This window comes from Vanessa atalanta, chromosome 19 (genome assembly GCF_905147765.1).
Source record: "Vanessa atalanta chromosome 19, ilVanAtal1.2, whole genome shotgun sequence".
Classification (NCBI taxonomy): domain Eukaryota; kingdom Metazoa; phylum Arthropoda; class Insecta; order Lepidoptera; family Nymphalidae; genus Vanessa; species Vanessa atalanta.
Genome location: NC_061889.1, coordinates 9795016 through 9820921, shown reverse-complemented (window position 1 = coordinate 9820921; position 25906 = coordinate 9795016). Strand labels below are relative to the sequence as shown.

The 25906-nt window shown below is 33.3% G+C and overlaps 2 protein-coding genes across 2 annotated transcripts; one reads left to right on the top strand and one right to left on the bottom strand.

Moving 5' to 3' along the window:
- Nucleotides 1-2635: 2635 nt before the first annotated feature.
- Nucleotides 2636-5068, bottom strand: LOC125071325 (probable 39S ribosomal protein L45, mitochondrial). The gene is made up of 4 exons (XM_047681523.1): nucleotides 4882-5068; nucleotides 4548-4791; nucleotides 3743-4131; nucleotides 2636-2949 (listed from the first exon to the last, which is right to left on the bottom strand). The coding sequence occupies exons 1-4, from the start codon at nucleotides 4903-4905 to the stop codon at nucleotides 2668-2670; spliced, it is 939 nt and encodes a 312-aa protein (XP_047537479.1). The 5' UTR covers nucleotides 4906-5068; the 3' UTR covers nucleotides 2636-2667.
- Nucleotides 5069-5638: 570 nt separating this feature from the next.
- Nucleotides 5639-19964, top strand: LOC125071358 (protein krasavietz). Its single transcript, XM_047681570.1, has 12 exons — nucleotides 5639-5788; nucleotides 6131-6202; nucleotides 13349-13525; nucleotides 13975-14075; nucleotides 14908-14973; nucleotides 15351-15423; nucleotides 16436-16601; nucleotides 17159-17270; nucleotides 17464-17595; nucleotides 17940-18086; nucleotides 18953-19148; nucleotides 19635-19964. The coding sequence occupies exons 2-12, from the start codon at nucleotides 6142-6144 to the stop codon at nucleotides 19661-19663; spliced, it is 1260 nt and encodes a 419-aa protein (XP_047537526.1). The 5' UTR covers nucleotides 5639-5788; nucleotides 6131-6141; the 3' UTR covers nucleotides 19664-19964.
- The last annotated feature ends 5942 nt before the right edge of the window (nucleotides 19965-25906 follow it).

Sequence of the window (25906 nt, the reverse complement as noted above, 5' to 3'; positions counted from 1 at the left end):
GTAATGACAATACTGATTACATCTATAATAATACAATACTAATTGTCTTTTTATATATATACTGATGAACGACTTATATATATTTTGATCCATAGGAAAGTTTAATTTTATTTTGTAAAATACCAATTCAAAATAGGATATAGAGTATTAACACGTTGACTGTCCAGGCCAAATCCAACAACCTTCACGTGGCGTCCTGCGGTTTTTTTATTAAAGGTAGTTGGAAAAACTTCACATTTAATAAATTTATACTTGAAATCTCCGTCACTGTAATATTACAGTTATTTTCAGCATGTATCACATGTGATACAAGGACGTCTCGTCCTTAATTTTAGTGTATCACATATGATGCAGGGAACGTCGAAGCAAAAAATGTGGGTATTCATATAACTAATTGTTTTAGTTTTCTTGCGGTAGTTGCATAAAAATAATTATAAACGTTAATCATAATTAATCGAGCATCGCAGATCATTGTTGCACAAAATAGTTAGCAAAAATGAGTTCCCGACCGTTAAGTGATGCTAATTTGCTGCGTATTTTGGAAGAAAGTGATGGAGAAGACGAAGTTTTTTTGGAATTAGAAGATGCCGCAGTCAGTGATTCCATTGATATCCAGTTACCTTTGGAAGAGAAAGAACTTTTGGAAAACGAAGATTCCATTGAGGTAATTGAGCAATTTATAATGGAAACTAACGATCCTGTCGAACCAAGTGGTTCACCAGCTCCCACTCACCCGCCCTCTCAAGATTGGCATACTAATTTGGTAACTTTGCCCAGAGAAAGTTTTACAGGTTATAGTGAGGGACTACGCCATGAAGCCTTATTCCATGTAAATGACGATTTATTATGGAATATTTTTTGTGCTATTTTTGACCGTGATCTCATTCTGTTAATGGTGACCGAAACAAACCGATATGCAAGGCAACAGTTAGAGTCAGGCAGAAGCAACACACGCAATTGTCGTCTTACTCGTTGGAAAGATGTGACTCCAGAAGAAATGACCAGGTTTTTGGGAGTGTATCTTTTCACAGGCCTTTTAAGTTTTCCTACTCTAGAATCATACTGGAAAAAGGATAAGTTATATTACCTCCCACTTCTTCATGAAATTGGCATGTCATATAATAGGTTTTCTTTAATTTTACGATGTTGGCACTTTTCTGATAATCAAGCAGACCACAAGAATCAACGATTGTATAAAATTCAGCCTTTTATTGATAAGTTTATTACTAATTGTCGAAATATTTATACCCCTGGTGAAATAGTTGCAGTAGACGAGTCTATGGTTGGATTTAGGGGTAGATTAGCATTTAGAACATTTAATCCTCAAAAGTCTAACAAGTATGGTATGAAAATTTATAAATTATGTGCTTCAAATGGATATACCTGGAGCTATAAAATTTATTGTGGCCAGGATGAACAAGTTGAAGGCTTAGATAAACCAGGATCTGTTGTCGTAAATTTGAGTCGTGATCAATAGATCATAGAGATTGATCGCAGACAATTATTATACCAGTGTACCTTTAGCTAGATTTCTTAAAAACCAGAAAACTGATTTTTGTGGAACTGTCAGAAAAATAAGGCGAGGGCTTCCTTATGAGGTGGTACACCAACCATTGAAAAGGGGTGAAGTCGCCGCTCAACAAAATGACTGCATGACGTGCCTCAAATGGCACGACAAACGTGATATTTTCATGTTATCTACATGCCACAATCATGAAATGCAGCTATCTGGAGGTTTTCGACCTATCATGAAACCAAAGATGGTGCTTACGTACAATAATGGAAAAAAAGGAATTGATCTAGCGGATCAATTAGCAAGCTACAATTCTCCTGTGCGAAAGACATGTATTTGGTACAAAAAGATAGCAGCAGATATTTTGTCTATTGGAGTTGTGAACGCCATCATCCTTCACAATGAATTAAATCCAACCAAAAAATTTAGATTATTAGCTGGCCATGAATACATAATAAAAAAAATATTAACAATTGGAGCATTAGCTGTACCCGCTACAGGGCCATCAAGATCTCTAATGGCTTCATCGCATAAAATTACCAATATACCTAGAATAGCTAATGGTAAAATTGCAAGAAAACGTTGTCTTAGTTGCTACAAGAAATTGAAGGATGCTGGCAGCACCACAAAAGAAGCTCAGAAGAAATCACCTCAGGTACACACAGAGTGTAAGCAATGTAATAAGCCATTTTGTATCCCATGCTTTAACGAATTTCATTGATTTTTTGTCTTAGCAATATTTTCATTCTATAAAAAAAATGTGTTGGTTCATTGGTGTTTTACTTTTGTTAATATCTATTCTAGACGTCCTAATAATATTTATTTCCCTAACTCAGACGTCCTCGCCAATAAACGGTGTAGAGTCTGTACGCCTACTTGCATCAGATGTGATGCAAGGACGTATGGTGAAAGATAAATTTGTATCATATGTGATGCAGGGACTGTCAACGTGTTAAAATAAAAATATTAAGCAGCAACTACACTGAAATTTAATTTTCAATGACGAAAACGTTTCGTGGAAGAATGTCCTCGAATGTCAGATTTATTCGGTTTTATTATTTATAGTTTTATTTATTGATTATAGAGGTTATAGTAAATCAGAATACAAAATAAACAACAGACAACATTGCTAAACTATTTATTTATTATTTAAATTATTTATCAGCTATCGCTGGCTGCTCCACTTCTTCCTCCACAACGACCGACACGGGCTCAGGTTCGGGCTTAAGCCTTGTCAGCTTAGAGGGATCTTTAGGAGGCGCCCAGTCCGGTATGATTTTGTCGTGAACGCGCCACGTGCCGTACAAGTTTGAAAGATGTTTTTCGAAAACAATATATTCGAGAACATCCTTAGCAACGATCTCACTGCCATGGATCAAACGACCGAAGCGGTCGTATACGGCAAGCTGCTGCCGCGTGTGGAAACGGACGGTCACCTGAAAACAAATAGATGATATATTAATTTGATTTTCAAAATTTTGTTCTGTCCTTAATTGATAAAAAATCCATATTTTTTTAATAATTATATCATCATAGTAAGCAATACCGTTTTTGATTATTGTGTTTGTAAATAAAAAAATAAGTTTAAAAACTAAAATCAGATTAAAGAATATTCATCCTGTAGTTGAGTGGTTAGTTAAGTTGTAGTTTAAGTACGAAACACTCAAATATTTCGTATAGTTATGTCCAAAGGAAAGCCATAGTCAAATACCATATATTAAAAATAAAATAGTAAGATCACACAATAAACTTATTTGGTAGATGACATTTTTTTTAAATTATACTATGCTAAATGTACACATTTTCATATACTCAATACATATATAATCCACAATTTTTTTGGTGATATTTCATTATACATTTAAAAAACCTGCAGGACCATCAGCATTATTGTATAAAGATGCCAAAAATCAACTTGATTGATCGATACTTTAATTTTGAAGAAATTTGCTTATATTTTGGCTAAAATAGCTTCTCTAATGAAAACTCACTCCTATGCCTACACTAAAAGACTTTAGAAAAAAGTACACTTTTTTTAAAAATTAGGGTGGCAGTGACAGTGTCTAATGGATTTTATAGCAATATTTTACATATTTTCTAATATTGCAAATGCTTAACAAATATAAGATCTAAATAAGCAATTAAACTTAATATCACATTTATTGACTCCAGACTGAGTTTCTGTTGATATCATATTCCCTTTAAAAACAAACTATGATTAAAATATACCTGAGCAAAGATATTTTCCTTGCTGATAATATCAGTGCAACGTGCATGAACTACACGTGGGGGCTCTAATGAGTCTAAAAATCTCCACCTTATTGTCTTTAAGAAGCTGTTGTGTCGGAACTCTGGGTATGCTTTCTCAGTGACGTACTTTCTCAAAGCATATTTATCATTGTTAGCCAAACTTTCATGAGCTTTTATGTAAATGTTTTGAGCTTCTTGACAGAACTCCTTACTATCAAAGTCTTCTTCATAAGACTTGATCTTACGGATGGCCATCATAGATTTGGATTTTTTCTCTAGCAATTGTACTGTTTGTTTTGCACGAGTTGTGGATACTAGTGAAGCTTTACCATCCCCTTCCGGTGGAACATACCCCTCAAAGACACCACCTGAAAACATTTTTATACCATTGTGTATACATGAATTTTTATATTATATTTTGCTTATAATTCATATTGTGCTTGGTGGTAAAGGGAAACCACTGTGAGGAAACCTACATGTGTCTAATTTCAATAAAATTCTGCCAATCCACCAACTGGCAGTGATAGCTTTTGGCAGTTATTTTCAAAATAAGAGAAAACCTTAGCCCAGCATTGCGACATTAATAGACTATTACAACATATTAATAAAAATATTTCTTTTGTAATAAGCTCTTAAGAAATTGGTGTCCGACTAGATGCAGACAGACAGTAGGGAGACAAAAGGATATTTGGAAACAAATTGGGAGAGGCCTATGTCCATGAGAGGATAATGACGGCTAAAAGCTTGGCTTATACAATAAGAAATAGTTTTAAGGCTTAATTACCTGTTGCAGAAATATAAAACGGACGTTCCATCCAAGGCCGCGGTGGCATCAATCCCCGCTCTTTCATCTTCTGCCTCATCTTTTCCGGACTTAATTTACCTTCATCTTCATTCATGTCTGGTAGGTCTATTTTAAGATATTTTTGTGCGCGGTGCTTTTTGTATTTCGGATTAAAATGTTTGGAAGTGGTCGATCGTGAGGGTTGAATTAATGTTGACGATGGTAACTTCCATAATGGACTGATCTAAAAGATTTTAGGACATTATCATTAAACATTTGATTTCTATATAAAATTAATTTTAATTATTACATTTTAGAATAATAAAAAACTTACTTTGGTTAATATAGAGTTTGCCATGGTGGAAATTCTTCTTGTATTTAATGATACCTAGACTTAAATTTTAATAAGAATAGAGTAAAATGGTCATGACATCAGTTTTAATAAGGATAATTATTATGTTAAAGTAAAATGTCGAAATTATAGAATTGTACCAAACATAACCCTAAAACTTAGAAATTACTGACAAATGTCAATGTCAAACAAATTATAAGTAATAAATATCGGAGAAAAAAAAGACCCGTGAAATTATTACCTAAAAAAAATTTATGCAAATTGCAACCTGTAGTAAATTTTATTGATAATAATTATCTTAGTTGTTATATAAATAAATGTAAGTTTAGATTGACAAGGAATAAAAATACTGTTCTGTAGTCTACACAATAATAAGTGTTAAAAAAAAAATCTTGTCTATGAAAATATTTTTCACTGCCATTTTTAGTCATATGTTTTCCTTTCAAATTAAGATTTTTCATTAAAGCGTCATAAAATTTATCAAATTACCGTGCTGTACCTATAAAATACTATTATTAAATTTAAGTTACAATTGTTCACCAATATCGTAACGTATCTTTTTTTGCGAATTAATATTTCGAAATACTGTCTTTGCTTTTATTTAATATATTTTTATGATTTGATGCTTCTTAGTAAGTATTATGGTCAATTATAATATTAGCTTTCTTTAGAAATCAAATTAATTCTTATAAATAAAAGAGAAAAAGAAGCCCGAAGATTCAAATCGATATTTGTGACCTACAATACCGGATATCCGGCGACTCCATACACGTTGTCTCTAGCTCTCAAAGGAATAGAGACCGTAGCAGCGTTTCTTTCTTTTCTGAACAGGCGCAGTCCGAGAGAACTCGCAAAAGGAGTAAAAGGCTCCTACATAACCTGTAACTATGTGAGTATCAGTGCACATCACATAAGTAGCATGTATATAATATAAGTCGATCTTTGTCCTTTTTGTGCTGAATTTGCTAGAATCACGCGATATTCATTTAGTCCTTGCTGAGTCATAGATTCGAAAAGGGTTTATCAGGCTGTATTATAGGGAGACACGGTCGCTGTACTAGGGGCGATTAACTTGCTTTCTTAGTAAGTAAGCGTCATTTTAATTGATAGGGTTATAACAATATAATTAGTGGTATATAATCTTGCGAGGAGAGAACGCGGCCGATGACCCCCCGACATGCACCTAACGGACCCCGAACATGATCTTAATTGCCACGTGTGTTTGTTTCAGCAATATATTGTATGAGTCAGAAGGTAGAAAAACCAGTATTATCGGGTCAACGGATCAAGACCAGAAAAAGAGGTGAGTTAAATGTAATAAAAATACAATTTTATATATTAGTTACATTTAATCCAGTCATGTTTTTTAAAACAACGATCACACGCTAATTACGTATTTGTTGAAATTTTTGTTTACTCATTGTCCATCCACGATGCTACATGCTATTTTTTGTCCGGAAATTAACAATGTAGTGAATACATCTATATTTTGTTCAAGCTTAACGTCTGAATATATTCGCAATTTTCCAACCTTGATCGGCAGATATTTGGCAAGGAATATGCTTGGAGAGACTAAAATCTCCTTAGCTGGCAATAATTCATTCTAAGTAGGTCATGATTGCTGGACGTTAGTTGCCTTGTTGCAGAAGAAAGTTATGTTCTTACCATTAATCATTATCATGATTATATTATTATTTATAGTTGTTTTATCAATTAACAATTTCAACTACAGTAATATCTGTTTTGATATAGTACATTGACCTTAAACTTGGACCAAGGAGATATTAAATAATATACATATATTTCTAATATGTCCTCATTTTAATACAGATAAATTGATTGAAGTGACACTTGCATAATATTCGTATAAAGTTTCGTTTTTTGTTCACTTTAAGTGTCATTTCAAAATATTTCATATTTAGCAAAGCCTCATCAAGACTTACAATCAATATGATTTTTTGTCCTCTTAACTATATAGTTTGTATTAATATTTAACATATAACAAATGTGTACAATTAAGAATACTTTTCTTATTTACTTTATTTGCCTAGTACATAAACATTGTTAATTAATAATAATAAATTACAATTGATTTAAAAAAACATCTTCAAATAAGCAAACATTGGTTCAAACTATCTCAACAAGCACATATGAACCTTAACTTAGTTTCCATTGGTTCAGAATGTAGATTCAACGAGAATTAATTGCAAGAAATTAAGTAGTTATTCAATTATAACAAATAATGACACACATATATTAATTAAATGTCTGTTAACATAACATATAACATAATGTATTACTATAATAACAATAATAAACATAGGATGTAGGTTATCGGTCTATAATTAAAGGAAAGAGAATCCATTATTTTAAGAAGGCGGATAAGCATATGCCTCATGGTAAGGTCACCTTCACAGCATTGTAGGAAAAATAAATGACAAAAAACTAATTTCAATGAAATGATGTTAATGAAGTAAGTTTATCATAATTTATTTTATAATGAGTTAGTTTCCGACAAGGGCTTGACAATGACTTGCTAGGCCGACAAGGTAAAAGAGGTTAGATACCTTATGTCCTTGTCAATAGAAAACCCAGATTACATTTATACTAAAATGCATAGTGATCGGTTGAATAGTTAATACATGAAATTGTAAAAAACAAACTCATGTTCACCCTTTAATATATTAGAATGTAATTATATTGACATAAAGTTAATGAATATATAGCTTAGTTTGTGGATCACATCACACTACAATTATTTTCTTATTGGATTAATCATAAATGTAATTTTTTATAGTTATTGTGTTTATTATGCAAATAGCGTTAATAATAATTAATTATTTAACAATATTGAAGCATGTAAACAAAGATTTAATTTATGAATATCATATAATTACTCATAACACAAACACGTTAGAAACAAAGTAATTGAAGTCTGAAATAGCATAATAATAATAATAAATCTATTTAAATTTTTACGATCATATAATAATAAAAGATTTTTAAATATAAAATTGCAATAAATTTATTTTGATGTGAATATTAATCAAAATTAAAAATAAACAGGGCTTTAAGTAATTATTAATTCTAATTTATTAATAAAAGTATTTTGTTGGTATCTGATAGCTGTGTACAATTGTACGATATTCTTTTATTTACCTTATGTAGGCAGGTTTCGGATCACTCAGTCAAAACTGACTTTATATAAATATACAAAGTGTATATAATAAAATAGGGATTCAATAAAACACTTGTAACTAAAGTGGATATTGATTGTGTTTGTTTTTCTCATAACTTGTCATAGATGTTTTTTTAAATCAATTATTACCTGTTGGTCGTGCGTATCAATTTGAATACAATTTACAACATTTATTAGGCCCGTGTTAAAATAGTTATTTATATATCTTTTAAATTATACCTGTTTCAAATTTTACATTATTTAAATTGGTGCTTATGAATTTATTCTCTTGTCTTGAGTGGTTTTTCTACTAAAAGTTTTTTTTTAATTTTATTTTTAACTTCTCCACGTAAGACTTTTCATTATCAAACTTTGATTTTGAAAATTCTGTTATTTTTTCTATTATTACCAGGTTATCTATATTTTATATTGTCAATTTCTTTTAGTAGAAATGCACGATGAAGTTGATTGGTTAGGTTTAGATTAGGTTTTGTTGAATTCCTTGTTTTTTTAACAAATTTTTATTACGTAATATTTAAAAATATACTATTGAAAATGTATATCTATCACGATACAATCAAGTTGGATATAAATTTCCAGTATACGTATACAGTAGTGATTAAATAAACATAAGTCTGCCAGGACAAGGCTCACCGGTGACATTGAGTTTCATTAACACTTCCTTATAAACCTTTGATAACACAATTCCTATAAAAACTAATCAGCCTTTGTGTCTGCCTACCATCTATGTAACTAATCTTGATACTTATGTTTTTTGTAATTGTGTGGATTGGATTTCAATTTTAAATGTGTTTCTAACGTTTTATAAACTTACTAGCAGACCCGGCCCCGCGTTGCTCTGGCTACGTTAGACGTTGAGTTATATTATATAATAATATTTACCCATAATTCTTTGAAACACGTCGATATTAATCAAATAAAATTCATGTTAAATTATTACGTTGGTTTTTCGTGATTCGTTTACAAAATACAGCGGTCTTTTATAGATATACATAGATTTGGCAGGACTGCTTAAACCCAAATTAGAAAAAAATATTGCAATGTAATTCAGTCTTGTCGTGCTGGTTTAAATTTCGAACTTAATGTAACAAAGACCGAAAAGATAGACGTACTAAAGAACGGTCGTGGAATCCCACGGGATGTGCCCGGGGATGCTGACAGAAGTTGAAAGGAAAATACGGGGATTTTACAATGTGAAAATAAACGATGGATATTTTTTTCTGTTAATAAACATTGTATCATTAAAAGTAAACTTATCGGTAAAAATATAAATAAAATAAGTCATCTCCCAATTTAGTTACAGAAAATAACAATTACTTGGTAGGCTTTATTAGTATTCTTGTGTTCCGGTTTAAAGGGAGCCAGTGTACAGGCATAAAGTACTTAACATATTTGTACTGAAGGTTGGTGGTGCATTGACTGATTTAAATTTGATTTTAAATCGAGACAAAATATTAAAAATTAAAAAAAAATGTCCTCCAGGCGAAATTTTAATTCCTAACATGCGGTAACAATGAATATAAGAACATCTTGCTACGTTATGTTTTCTATCTGCACACATTAGTCTCGTAACAATTCCGTCAGTAAAATTAAATTAATTTGTAATTCATGCTTTCATTTAGTCGTCATCCTCCGATCGCTATTCTCGTGAACGCATAAGATAAAAAAAAAACATGGCGTGCTGTTGAAGTAGAAATCAGACGTGCGGAACAAGGATTGTGTATTAATATTAATTTCATTGTATTATACTGCCCGCGCCTGCTTCGTACGGGTGAAATAAGAATAATGAATATAGTTGTTAAAAAAATAATTACCCAAGTGTATCCCCTTTGCCACAAAACCTAAAAAAAATATTGCCTCGGCCGTGTAAACACTTATTATAAAAGAAAAACGAACGAATAGTTTTATCTAGTACTAACTGCTCTTAACAAGTATTTGTCACGTAATTTCTTTACATTTGACTACTTGGAAAGAAAATAATATCAAAGAAAATGTTTTGTTTGCATCAATGCGTTTAAATGTTATCTTAACATTTAATCGTCCGTGATAACGAAAATTGTCTGCCACGTCATCGTTCCGGGAAGTATATGAAGTTGGAAACATTCCCGGCGTTTTGATGCTCGTTAACTGCACGAAGTAGATTTACAATTAATTTGATGAACTTTACAATTCATTAATAGTCCGGTCGATTTTTTTTACAGATGTAAGGTTTTTATTACAAATGTAATTATGTAATATAATTCGGCTGTATGTGTGTGTCGCTATCATGGGGAAAAGCGGATTGGTGCACCAGTTTCCCCTTAGGTGAGGTCCCCTAGGAATCAAATGATGACTAGACGTACCTATTTGTTCGTATGGGATAATTTTGACGGTTATCAATAACTAGTTGTCTCGCGGTTTCGCTTGCGTTTTGTTTGTGTTCAAGTTTGCTCTTATGAAATTTCTTTGGCCATGAAAGAGTGTCAGGCGGACATAGTTACTTTCGCATTTATAATATTAGTATAGATTATTTTAAAAGTAACTGATAGTTCATAAAAAAAAGAAGTGAGTAGGGATCGATTATTTCTCAACGCACGGGGGCGCCTTTATCCTACGGCCAACTGAAACCACATTTATTTTGTGTATTTTAACTGTGATTGAAATAAATGTAACTAAACAAAATTGATGGGTTCGTGGAAAGACAGCTAGTTGTCAAGCTCGTCTCATTCGAGAAATCGGCAAAAAATATTTTAAGTTCTGTCATAACAATTCATCTTTTATCATTTATCACAAATAACTAAAAACAAGACAACGCGAATAAAGCACGTAATCTCTATAGAAGCCAGCTCGTTCGAATTGTTATTAAAACTGTCATTATTAAATAACTATGAATATTCATTGTGGAAATTTTATATAAACACGAACAGTATATCGACGTGTTATTTATTAAGAGTGGTCTGAGTACTGAACAGTGACGTACGCGTAAAGTGCTTTACGATATGGACGTAATTTTGTTTTGATGATTGTCACGAGATAATGTCGAATGATGCCTAGTGATGCTCATTCGAGTTTATGATTAGACGGTACGTGCTAAATGAGTGCCTTGTATCTAGTAGACTGTTTGGTTGCTGATTTCTAGACTATTAGATTCCTGGGTCGAGCTACCAACAGTAATAGGCTATCTCTGACAAGATATAAGGAAGTTGGAAGTGTTTCAACCGTCTCTACTAAAGTGTGGACATTGACTAGATCTTATATTTAAATAGTAATTTAAACAAGCAATCTTACAACATGTTATACTAATTAATTATTTAAATTATAAAATGTCTTATCAGATTCAACATTAATATATTCAGTCGTGAGTTAATGTTGAATCTGATATTTATATATTCACGACTGCGTCTGTGGTGATGTGCCCTCGTCACACATGGCGTCCGAATGGCGATTACCGCTCTGTCATAAATTCTAACATTCATTATTTTGTTTAATTTATAACGAAACAGCAGATACGTGATGTTAAGTATATTCATCTTTAAAACATTTAGCACCTTAAAATATTAATAATTAAATAGGTATCATGTACTCGCAGTTTCGTTATTTTCACAGGCATATGCCTAAATATATCTCAGCAAAAATCTCGACCTTTGAATGAAAACCGAGAGACGTTATCGCTTTTATAATATTTTAAATATTTGTAATATGTCGCGGTTCATTACTACGCAATCTGTAAGCCGTAGTAAATCTGATTGTACAATCTAAGAATCTAAAAATAAATTATAGATAGTATCGATAGTCATTTTTAATGACCTATTAAACACAATTTCAAGATACTTGCGTCATTTATCAGATATTTTAAAAATATAGATCTATAAAAATGAACCAAGCGAAACAAATCGACTCTTGTTGTTATATTTATGACTAAACACATAATCCTCAAGAAGGCATATTTAATGAGTTTATCGCGAATATAATTCAATATAAGAATTTAAATTTAGAATTTTCAATTTATACACTTTAGTGTCTCGTAGATTCAGTATCTTAGTAACTTAGGTTTCTTTTTTTATTAAGCGCATCCTTCAATGCCTAGTCAGTGCTACACCCCACCAACCCTGTAGCTAGGTTAACTTTAATAATATTTTAACTGTTTTTATACAACATCTAAATTATTAATAAGGACGAGCGAATTATAACTATGAAGTCCCGCTAATTGACACTGCTGGTCGTTCGGTCTCCTGTACAGTGAACTCCACTTCACGTTCAACTATGTCGAGGAGATGGGATGCGTTTACCCTGTTTGCGTTAATTTATGAACACTGACGCTTGTAACCTGCCGCTTTCATTTACGATTCAGAACGAACTATTAAATTACATTAAAACCCTCTTCAAAAATTAAGGAGTCTCTAGCAGAGCAGTGCCACATTTTCAGGTTACTTTATTTTTTATATATTTAAATTCTCATTTTCAAACAAATATCAACATTCTGGAAATCAATAGAAATTTAATACTAGTTAAATGTTATTATTTTTAATGCTTGTACTAGATTAGTTTACAGAGGCATATAAATACTTTGATTTTAAAAATTGTATTACAGGGTATAATATAACATTATGCTAATTGACTCCCGAACTGTTACAAAACACAATTGAAAATAGTTTTATACAATTTAAATATAGCAAATACATATTTAGATACCGCTTTTCTGGACCGTAATAGGTTATATATATGAACTTCATTGCTGGTGTCGGGACAAAGTGTCGTAAGAAAGCAAAGCGGGGTTTCGTGTGTCATGTGATAGGTTATGACGTCACAGAGAACATAATCTTGTAAAGTTAAAATATTACGTAATGAAGGCTTATGTTTCTGACACGTGCTGGGAAAAGACCTCATCAGCTTATTAAGTAGGTGGAGGTGGAGCTTATTCCATTACTAATGGGTGATATAAATAACAGTTCATTATCTATTTAGACACCAAGGTTACACAGCTCGGTTACTCTTAACTATAGTCATACTTTTAGTACATTGTACACAAATAATACATAATCATATCATATTCAGTAGGATTAACGGGCGTAAAATTATAATTATTTTGAAGTATTTATAACGTGATATTTTTTATATGAATATGTAAAAATTACTCAATTTATATAGCATTTCATATTTATAAAAATGTAACGCGTAATTATACCGTTACAGCGGTTGTTTCACAGCCAAGTCACTCATAATAAAGATAATTATCTGTGTGCATGTATAATAACGGTGTAATCGTTTCAGATGAGAAAGAGAAGTACGATCCGAACGGTTTCCGCGACGCTCTGGTGTGCGGACTGGAGCGCGCGGGCGGCGACTTGGACGCGGCGTACAAGTTCCTAGACGCTGCCGGCTCCAAGCTCGACTATCGCCGCTATGGCGAGGTCATATTCGACGTGCTTATCGCCGGGGGGCTGCTGCGTGAGTATTGCCTCCGTTACGATTAGCTAAACCTGGATTTATAAGATAGAAACTCATAATAAGCACAATACAAATATTTTTGTCATTATAAGTCTACATGAAACTTTTTCTGAATAAAATCCAGAAGAAAATATGGATCAGAAAAATTAAAGAACATTTAAAAGTAATATATTTATTTAACATTATTATTATTGACATAAAAGTAAACTGTTAGCAGGAATTAGATAACTCTAGGTCAAATTTATTCAATAATTAGTTTTATGAAATGACAAAACTTAGACTATTGTGTTAAATAATTATGATATTCTTGTTAAAGTGATGAAAAATTTAGGCTAGAGTCCTGAAATTTCATGTTGAAACATTTCGTTCGTTATATCTGATAATTTATTAAAATTATTAAATTAAAAAATAACATTATCAATGTTATTTAATTATATAATCTCTGCCAGTTCCCGGCGGCTCCGTGTCGATGGACGGGGAAAGCCCTAAGACCAACACATGTATCTTCAATGCCAGCGAAGATATGGAGACGATGCGCAACTTCGAACAGGTGTGTATTTATATATCTAAGTCAGATGATAGATGTATGAAGATGGTAGATGAATATCTAGTAAAAAATCTACTTCAATAGTAATAGATTCATTTTCAACTGAGATAATAAAATATCTTACTTAATCAATCATTCCTGTGTAAGTCACAGTTGTCAGATATATGATAATCAATTGATATGGGTTATGTTTTCCCTCGGTTTAAATTGACTGGGATTGATGTTAATCTACTTAGCCGTCTTGGATTAATTGAATCATATATTTTTAGCCTGTTTGCAATGTCAATTACATTTCTTTAAATTTAAATTCCATATAATTTTAAATTAGTCAACAATGACACTTATAATTGTAATTTAAATCATAATAATGGATTAAAACTTGTCTTTTCATGATGTCATTTATTTGAAACTTTCAAACACTGGATTTCTACTGAAAATTTCGGGACTGACTGAAACCCTTTTAATAGGCCCAACCTGTAAATTGAACCTAGGATCTTAGCTTAGCTAGCATGCTACTAGTTCAAGGGCGGTCACACACAATGATGAGTAGAATAAGGAAAAAAAACATACACTTTAAAGGGCTTATCGCTTATAATTTTTGTGAAGTAAGTGTAAGGGTGGGTATGTTTGGAAAACGTGTGAGGGTAGTTCAAAAGATGTGGTATGTGGGTGTGGCTTGAAGTTAAACGCTAAAATGATGATAAAAATGGCTAGAGTACTGAAATATTATGTGGATAATCACATTCTCGTTCGTTTTAATGCTGATATATTATTTAATTATATGTTTATCATATAGATATTGAATTGTTGCTAAAGACTATAAACTTTTCAACAGGTATTCGTGAAGTTAATGCGTCGCTACAAATATCTAGAAAAGATGTTTGAAGAGGAAATGAAAAAGGTGAGTGTGTCTGATTAATATCTTTCCATGTAACAAATTGTTTCAATTTTCAACTATTGAAGACCGTATCAGATAGCGTATAAGGTATAAGAAGATGTCCTTTGCAGATTATAATGGAACATTTTATTTTTAGATTAATATTTTATTTAAATTATAGTTATGTCAATTTCAATATCAATTGTTATTGTCATAAAAAATGAATCCAGTATCAAATTTGTTTCCTGTTATGTGAAAGTTGTCGAACCTTGACTTCCGATCGTCAATAACGTTAGCCTCCTATGAGAGACAAAGAATATTATTTTACTCTTAATGCCCACTTATGTTAATAATATAAGTGTAAATATATGCCAATAAAACAAAGGTTTCATTAATTTCAGGTTCTAGTGTACCTGAAAGGCTTTGAACCATTACAACGCATCAAATTGGCGCGGATGACTGCACTATGGATTGGTATGTACGATTATTAAACATTGTTCTTTTCGATTTTAGTTAAAGACAACACTTAGCTATATTTAATGTGTGTACGTATTCTATTAAAAAAATATATTTACGCTACCAGACCCGGTTTACATAAGTAGAATATGTCGTATAGAAGGCGTCGATTAAAAGTTTATATCATAATATACATTTTTATTGGTCGGCATATTTTTTCCGTTAACTTCAACAATCGTCATCATATTTCAGTCAATTGACACAAAATCTTAATAAATTATACACGTAATTCTTCCTCATAAATCACTCCTATTAGTGAAAACAGTATATAAATCCATCTGATAGTTTTTGAGTTTATCGCGTACAGACGCGGCGACATATCTGGTGAATGCATAAATAATTGTAAATGAAATTAATGATATTTATAAATTATAAATTGAATAGTATAAACTATTGTAACTAATTTATTTTTATCTCTCAAACATGAATGCAAAATTCTACATATAACGTTCATAAAGATCAGGCGAAAAAATAGTTAAGTTTCAATTACAAGTTTTTAATATGAAAAGTAAAATGAAACAGTACAATATGCACCCAATTAGAGCCAATTCATTCCTTAAATAGTTGCATTGGTGTCGAAGTGTGCTAAAGTGACTTTATAGCTCGTCCTCGGACACAGTATATTTTATTGTGAATCGATTCACTAGCTTTAATACATATCTAAAACAATATAGTATATTGCAAGCATTTTTTGTAACTCATTGTAGTCTATTCTCAAATGGTCTATAAAAAACCTTTTTATATAATAAGAATTTCTTAAAATATGAAGTCACCACTATCCATAAACATTAGAACTTTATAAACATTTAAACTAAGATGTTATGCCCTTATGCTACTTAGCTATTTGAGCTTACTCACATTTCAAACCGCAAAAACTAGAAGAAAGTATTATGATTCAAAGCAAAGCAAAAGCAAAGCCTTACCACCGTGTGAAAAAAAGATCACTGTGTAACAATATGTCCCCGTGCAGGTAACGGCTGCGTGCCGCCGTCGGTGCTGCTGGTGTTGGTGAACGAGCACCTGCTAAAGGACAACCTGGCGCTGGATTTCGTGCTGGAGGTGTTCTCCACCGTCAAACAGGAGCGTGGCGTCACCTCGCTCGTCACCGCGCTCAAGAAGGGGCAGCTGGAGGGCAGGTATTCACGTAACTGTTTTAGATCACATTTATAGCACTGGTTGCCTTGCTGTTACCATTTTGATATACATTATAATAAAGTCCGAATTGATTTAAATAAAGACTTAAGACTGTAAGGTTAAATTAGGTAGGTTAGTTGTAGGCAGGTATTCGGATATTGTTGCACAGGCCTAACTAACAATGACTTTATTTGTTTTCGAGTTCGAGACTTGTTTGAAATAATAAATAATTACTTTGTACAGTCTGACTATAAAGTGCACTACTAATCACATGGGGTATATTTTCTAATACCCATTACATTCGATCGCAATTTTTTATATGAAAATTGTACGCTAATGCAGTGGGCAGACAAGCGCGGCACGTACTGGCTCGTCGTTTCATTGGCGACGTTGTCATTGATGTCGCTACATTTCAATTTGCTCTTAAGTTTATCTATTGTTATTTTGGGATTTCTAATTATTATTTGTAATTCTTCTTTCAAATTACCTTATATTTCCAAATTTAATTCGCGATGAATTAAAAAATCGTTTTATATATATGGATTGTCTTTTTGCACAGACTGCTGGAGTTCCTTCCGCTGAACCGTCGCAGCGAAGAAGTGCTGGCGTCCTCCTTCGCCTCCCGCGGCCTCGCTGAACTACTGCGGCTGCATCGCGCGCAAGCCTCGCAGGTATGTGACACAAATGTTGGGATTGTATGGGAAAATACCGGCAAGGCGCCGTTTAAACATGAGATCGCAAATGCTCTGTCCCTTCTGCTTATAATAGATCACAAAGTGTTACACTAAGAGATGAGTACGAGGGCAAATGTACATAAGAGGCTACATCGATGTTACGTCATAAACGGTTCTCTGCCGTCGCCAGGAGGCCCGTCGCGAGCTGACGCAGGCGCTGCTGGAGCAGCTGGCGGACGAGCGGCCCGTGCGCGACCTCATCGCCGAGCTGCGCGACATGGCGCAGCGACACGCCATCCCCGACCACGAGGTCGTCGCCATCGTAAGTCGCCCACTACATACACGTACATTATATTTAAAAAAAAAACTAAAATGCATAGCATGCTATACTAAAAAATAAAAAAATCAATGCTATCTCGCATGGTAGAATAAAAAATAGTATGGAATTAAAATCTATGATAGTAAAATTTTCAATGATGAAACTTGATGACGAGTCGGAGCTGTGTGACGTGACTTTACGAGCTTGGCTCGGCCGAGTCTTTCGGCCGTTCCTATGATCGTCCAGTTTGTTGCAACGCACTGTCGATATGGCAATCTGAGCAATTAATAATTCTGAATGGCAAATATTTGATTTTAAACACGATATGACATGTGAGCTGTTTTCAGATTTGGCAATGCGTAATGTCTCGTGGCGAGTGGAACAAAAAGGAAGAATTATTGGCCGAGCAAGCGGCGAAGCACTTGCGCAATTATACGCCGCTGTTGGCCGCGTTCGCTCAGTCCGCCAAGGCTGAGATCGCGTTATTAACAAAGGTTCGTAGTCTTTTTCTTAAGATTAACGTTCTTATCATTTTAATAAGTTAATCGTCGCATTTTTATCTACAGGACACAGTAAAAAGTAAATTAATTAATTATATATTTTTTATTATAATTAATGTTTCCATTATCTTTTTGATAAAATAGAACAAGGCGAATCCAGTTATTAATCAATTCAGTAAAGTTTTTTATAATTGATAGGTTTTTATAGTATTTTTTTATATGATGTTGAAATAGCGTATATCAGTAGTTTATTGTATTAATATAATTTTAATTTCCGAAAAATCTTAAATATTGGTTTTAATAACACACATACATAGTATACCATAATATATTTGAATTTGGCACACGATTAGAGCCGACCCGTGCTCTCGACGAGCGGGTCGGTGTCGAAGTGTGCGAGATTAAATTCACAGATTATCGTTGAACTCATTAAGTAATGTGTTTTTGATTTCCAGTCTGTGAAACAGTCTGTGTTTCTGTGTTTTTAGAATATTTTAGTGTGTTAATACCAGTGAATTACATAAACTATTTTAGACTTCAACTTTTTCGAAAACTAGTTAAAAGTTAACATCAACCTTTAATTCTGCTTGGCATTGTGTTTGCTAATTTTACTTTACTAAGGAAATAAACTATGAGCAAAATGTGATTGCTAGTATACTTCTACAACTTTTATTAAGAATATAGCTTTGAACCTTGTTTATTTTAAACATTATTAAATTCTACCCAGAAAAATCATTGGACCATGGGTATCGAAAGTACTAAGCATGCATGTTTAGGAGATTCCTACATATTATTTACTTCTAAATGATACAGATAACATATATATATGTATGTATATTAATAAAAATTGACATTTTCAGGTCCAAGAGTACTGCTATGAGAATATGAGCTTCATGCGGGCATTCAGCAAGCTGGTGCTGATGCTGTACAAGACCAACGTGTTATCCGAGGAGGTGATTCTCAAGTGGTACCGTGAGCCCAACTCCAGCAAGGGCAAGATGATGTTCCTCGATCAGATGAAGAAGTTCGTTGAGTGGCTTCAGAGTGCTGAGGAGGGTAAGCATACATATACATACATACATTCAAGCTATACTTCTTGGCCATATATATAAATAAACTTGTTTGAATTGCTAAATTATACAATCATTCAAATTTATTTCTATTTATGTAATGCTTGTGAACCATTAGCTGACCTGATATTTCAGAGTGGACTAATTAATATCATATTCACTTCATAAAATAAAGTCCCACTCAAACTCAAAAAGTACCGAAAGGATCTTTACACGGGTTTCATAATGGTTTATGTGTAGGTACGCGGTGTAGTTTTGTGTAAATTGGCTGAAGACGATTGTTCGATAATTCGGACAATCGGACAAAAAGAGTCGGAATAAATGCTGACTGGATACGTAGACCCTTATTCTACCCGTGCGTTACCAGAAAGGGTAGCTAGTCTATACTAATTAGCATCTTCAAGTAACCAAAATGTCTGAGAGACTGTTATTTACAGAGTTCAACACTAACATTTCAACTTACCTTCAACAGAATCCGAGAGTGGCGAAGAAGAAGATTAGTTTAAGGGCAGCGAGTGAGACTGAACACATAGCACCGTCCCACACACCATCACCAGCCGAGCGACCGCGACCCCGCGACCCGACCACCGCCGCGACCATCACGCGACCACGTGACCGCCGCGGTCGCCGACCTCCACATACGATAACAATAACTGACATAATAAACCGTTAGCACATAGCGACACGTGCGGGACGTTTTCTACAACTGTATATTATTCATTTCTAAAATAACATGTTGATGAAATACAATATTTTTTATTCAATTTTTTTAGTAAAATTCAAATAAATGGTGGCAACACTGTGCCTTTGTTTTATTTACACTCGCAAGAACTTCAACTTTTTTTACCCTCTTTCAGTAATAAGGTTTTGGTAGAAAATTAATAAAAACTAATTCATATTATATATATGCGGCATAATAAATATCATAGCTAATATATATTAATATATCAGACTATTTAACAATGTAACTAACCAAACCAAAGAAACTCTAAAACCAACATGCATAAGCTTAAACCACAAGATGCGTTTTGTTTCGAAGCTTTAGCATATCTTATCTGTGCTTGTCACTGTAAATTAAGATGACGTTTTGTTCTTGTTTTATAAAAAAAAGTTTAAAATTCCTATATATCAGAATAATACTTTATGAACGTATTAGCGGAGGACAGAATAGTCGGGGTGGAGTTAAAGGGAAAAGCTTGGCAGTTGTATATAATATGCTCCAAATCTCTGTTACAGCAGGAATTCTGGTCAATAGGTCTTATGGGGCTGTTACTGTTAATACTGTTGATAACATTATTTTCTATCGTTTTTATGGATTAACGAAAAATCAGAATTATAATATCCATCGAATAAACATTTATGATCTTTCCGAGCTGATGCAAAACTCGAAAAATTAAAAATACACTACAGAAGAGTTTTGTATTTAACTTGAATTTGTATTTAATTAGTAATCTTTAGTTGCTTGAACTATTCATTCCGTATTTTAGACTTATAGATAGGCAGCAAGCAGTTGAGTCCACGGGCAGGCATTGGCTGCTGGTTTGGACATAGCTTAGGCCTTAAATTGGGTATGGCACAAAGTGCTTCTTTCGAAGCTTCCGTCCTATGGACTATCCGTTCTATGGACTTCCGAAAAATGCAACTAGATCACCTAGCTCTTCGGGAGATCGGAGTATGAAGGTCATTGTTGACGATACATGCTCTAATTAAAAATTAGTCAATTCTGGTGTTCCTTAGCTGTTTAGTCACTAAAGAAACTGACTGACTTTCACTTGTATGCAGACGACAGTACTGTATACCGGTGTATTCTGCTTATATTTCTCGAGAGCACAACGTCGAAAACTTTGTTAAACAGTCTCGGACTGGAGCTGGCTAAACCTAGTTCAATTCAACCAAAAAAGACACAAGTTTACGCCTTAGCCGCTTCAGTCGCCATTTGTCGTCTCCACGATTTGAGAACATTCTCTTTGCTGCTACAACTAGTATCGGAATATTTGGCATCGATGTCTCGAGCGTTGTTCAGTTTTGCCGTCAATTGGAAGGTAAAACCAAAATTGGTTAAATGCAAACAGAAAGGTAAGAGGGTACATAAGGCGCGAATTTGGCATTACTTGGAGAACACTCTCACCTCTGACCGGGAGCTCCGCAGCTTCGTTCATTTTTTCCGTATTTAACGAAAGGGGTTCGAATTATCAAGCCCTTAATCCTTGAACCTTTGACTTAGCATAGAAATGTTTAATCACACTGCATCTTCTACTGTATTAATTACGGGTAATGTTCCGAGGAATTGTTTGGATTAATCGCGGCTAATGAATTTCAATGAATAACGTTCTTAATGTCCGAAATTCCACAACAGCGCAAGTTTTAAGAAATTTCCGGCCCCGCACAACCACTGTGGATTCAGTTTTATATGTCTTAGTAATCGCTTTTAAACCCTCGCACTAGATATTAAGCTTTGATAACTTATTTAGTAGTTTGAAAAAAAGTGTTTTATTTTATTTATATATCTTATTACATATATATATAATAAAATATGACGTAAACAACATTCAATATACATTCAATTTGCGCCCAGGGTGGTTTCTTCCAAAAAGAATAATTAAATACAGGAAATTAGTAAGACTTCTCGTTCTTTATCTTTCGGACTATCGACGCTTATATTGTCTCTTGTGCAGACATTCGGATTCTCCTGATACGAAACTGTTAATATTACATTCTAAGTTTCAGTTAAATTTCAATATACTATAACCAAAGAATACAACAAAATTGATCATTGAAATCATTATTAAAATAGACAAAGTCACGAAGTTGGTAACAAGTTATTAATTTGTACAAATATGATAAAAATGCCGGATAAAACCAAACGTACTTTAATCAAGTACTTTAACAAGCACTTGATTTGCCTTTTTATCGAATTGTATTAAACATAAAGCTGTGACCGGTTCGGAATGAAGATTCCACCGAGTAGCACAAGAAACACGGTAGATTCTCTCTTTGCCAAAATTTTAAATAAAATGTGTCAGTTAAATACAATAAAAATGTATAGTAGTAGTGGTAGCCTGCGGCATCGCTCGCGTTTTAGGGGTTGCCCGTCAAGTGTTATGCATAAAACAGTCTATGTGCTTGGAGTGCAAGATTGCTCTATACCAAATTTTAATGTATTCAGTTCACTGGCTAAGCCGTTAAGGAGCAACTGACAAACAGAACGTTACTCTCGCATGTCAGTATATTAGCTCAGTCAGTAAAGAAACACTGAAACATTCTCGAAAAATGTATATATTTGCTTTACGGGGAGAGGAGCGGTTATCTTTCATGTACCTAAGGCAGCCAAGGCGTCAAAATCTACCCCTGATATTGGGCAATACCGACTGTAGACTTTAAGTTCAATACAACTTCATGTGACTAACTTCCTACAGTTATAATAATACATTTGAATTGTCGCTAAGTGGATCCACGTGGAAGTTTTGATTAAACCGATCCCGAATAGCGCTGGATCTTATGTCATGGGCTCATGGTCAAGGTCTGAGGGCCTTTATTATGTAAATCAATTCGAGAGAGGGCTGACATTGCTTTACAAATTACAATAATTGTACGGTTGTACCCCTGCTTTGTATTGGATGACGATTTAACGAGTCTTCTCTTCATTCTTAACTACGCTATACAATAACGAAAAACTGTTGCTTTATTCCTAAATCTGGTTTGTTTTGGAACAGTGAAACAAGTTTTTAATATTGGGGTTTCTAAATATTGCTTTTTAATATTTCAAGGACATGTTACTTTATCTAGAATAAGGTCCGCTATACACGTGGCTGTAGCTAGCGGGAAAGTATGCTAGATACTGACAAATGCTAGCTGCTAAATATGTTGAAGGGTAACAAAGAAAACATAAGAACTGATAATGTCCTTTTCAGGTCTACAAATTTAAATTTAGAATGACACATTATATTAATACCTCGGATTGGGAAGTATTCCTTTTAATTTATTTTAACCAGGCGCGTATCACAGTTTTTTTTATTCTCCTCTATTTACTGGCAATGTATAATATAAGTAATTTCTCACGCAGTTACTACTCACAGCAATACATGCGTTTTATTTATTATAAAATACATAAAACGACGACGAATTATAACAGTCGGCAGGGAAATTATAAGCTGCATAAACAATTTGCAGATTAATAGTTTTGTTTTGTTCTAATTCAATTAATTCAAGCGAGTTTTAATTTTTTTTTTTTTGTACATTGTTGTCCTAAATGAAATGATATATCGGAGAGTAGTCGAGTCTCCAACTTCATACGTCAATGGTAATAAGGAGTTGTTTGTTATTATATAATATATTTTTGATTATCAATCATATTCTTTAGCGAGTAATACAATATTAAATGAAATGCTGCAATCTATGCGGTCAAGGTTTATACACTATATTTTGAATTCATATTTAAAATATTATAGGAATTTTTACATTAGCCTGCCTGTAAATTTCCCACTGCTGGCCTAGGGCCACATTGGAGCACATTCCAACACGCTGCTCCAATGCAGGTTGGTGGAATACACATGTGACAGAATTTCGTTGAAATTAGACACATGCAGGTTTCCTCACGATGTTTTCCTTCAACGCGGAGCACGAGAAGAATTATAATCACAAATTAAGCACATGAAAATTCAGTGGTGCTTGCCTGGGCTTGAAACCGAAGTCATCGGCTAAGATGCACGCGTTCTAACCACTGGGCCATCTCGGCTCTGAATATTAATCATTCTTATGTAAATATATATATATATAGTGTAATAATAAATAATTCAAAATTAGAGGTAATTAGTTATTGATCGGTTTGAAATCTAATATTCTTTAAATACATTGCCATTGAGTATTGTTTAAACCCTGGTCAAGTAATGGGCGTAAATATTAAGTTTTGAACTACAATAACTGCGGCTTAAGCCCTATTTAAAAATTTGAATAGATTTTTGAAAATTCTAGCCTAGCTTTTGAAATGAAATAACAATTTTTACAATAGCAATTAGGTAGTTCGAACCCTCTTTTCTTTTGTGTTTTATACTTGTTTAGTGCCCAACTAACAATAGTGAGCTTGGATTTTATTATACTTTATTGTTATATAGAATTGTTTGGAATATTTTTCAAAACTCAATCCATAGTTTTAAGTAGGTTGCCATGTTGAAAAAGTATTTTCGCTGACAATTTTTTTTGTCATGTTCTTTATGCAAAACATGAACGGAAAGATTAATTTTATTAAGTATATTTATTTATTTTATTGTTATTGGGAGTGTTAAAAATATGTCTCAGTTGATAAACGGAGTAATTGTCTATGGTATTGTGTTGTTGTTTGTATTTTTGTTTCTATTTTATATAAAAAAAACTTATTTAACAATCAATAGTACATTATTATTTATAGCCTACTAGTATACCTGCTTCGTTTGCGTATTATATTTTATTTTCGTATTATATTTTTATTTGCGTATTATCGTATTATGGTTGGTCGTCAGTCATTAAGCATAGAACAGCAGTCTGTCCTTTCCTGGAGCTCAAGTTTGCATCATATCAAATTATATTTAATTCGATTCAGTGGCTTGGCCGTGACAACGGACAGACAGACCGATAGACAGATAGATACTTTCGGATTTCTAATACTAGTGCACATCAAAATCAAAGATAGAAATAAATAAAAGTTAAAATTCACATTTTCTAGTCTATCATGATACTATCTACAAACAGTTCTTGATTAATACAACACTAATCTACTGAACTTATTATACACAGTTATATTTTCTTCTCATATAATCACGACGGCAACTTCGCCGACATCGAATTCGAATTCATAGTAAATACCACAGAGCATTCAAGATCTCGACAAATGATTTAAATTTTTAATTGGAATAGGCTATCGTACAAATTGGCAAATTCATAAAAAATATACTTAAATTTCATAGACTGTTCATATAAATTCGCCTGAGAATAAATAAAAAATAAATATTAAAGATTATAAATAATGTCACGCGGATATTAAGACCGCCATTATCCGTTCTCATAGTAATAACAACCGGTGTCTCAAGTAACAGAACCAAATAGAAAAATCGTTAAACCGTCGATATAATTTCGCACAAGTTCGTGCATAATATAATTTGATGGTAGGGGAGTGCTTCCGGAGCATTCAGGCATTCAGGCGGGACTCGTTTAACGGCCCCGCTTTGTGTCGTCCCCCTCGCCCTCGTGGCGCTCCAAGGCCACGGGAGCGGGATGCCAAGGTCACATCAGGTGTTAGCAGGAACATCTTAGACCAATCAGGGATTCTAAATCCGATTTAAGTCCCATTAACCTAAAGGATTTTATTTCAATTAAATGTTAAATCCATAGACTTTTGTAGGTTTTTAACGAAGATATCAACCCACAATCATTGTACCAGATGCATAGATTGAAAATGGAGAAAATATACGCCCATTATATAAATAATTATGAATTATTTCTTGTGAGTTTGTCAAGGGAATCCGGTAACATGATAACAACTCACTCAGAGTACACAGATTTTTTTATGACGTTGGTTGGACAGGCATAAGGGCCACCTGATGGCAACCGCACACACATTGCGCTACCAACCTTAAAAACTATGGTGAATATTCTTGTCAGACAGGCACTAGGGATATTGAACTGGCTTACTTACTCCTTAAACCAGACTACAAAAATAGTAAGTACTGCTGTTCGGGGATAGAATATGTGATGAGTGGGTGGTCCCTACAC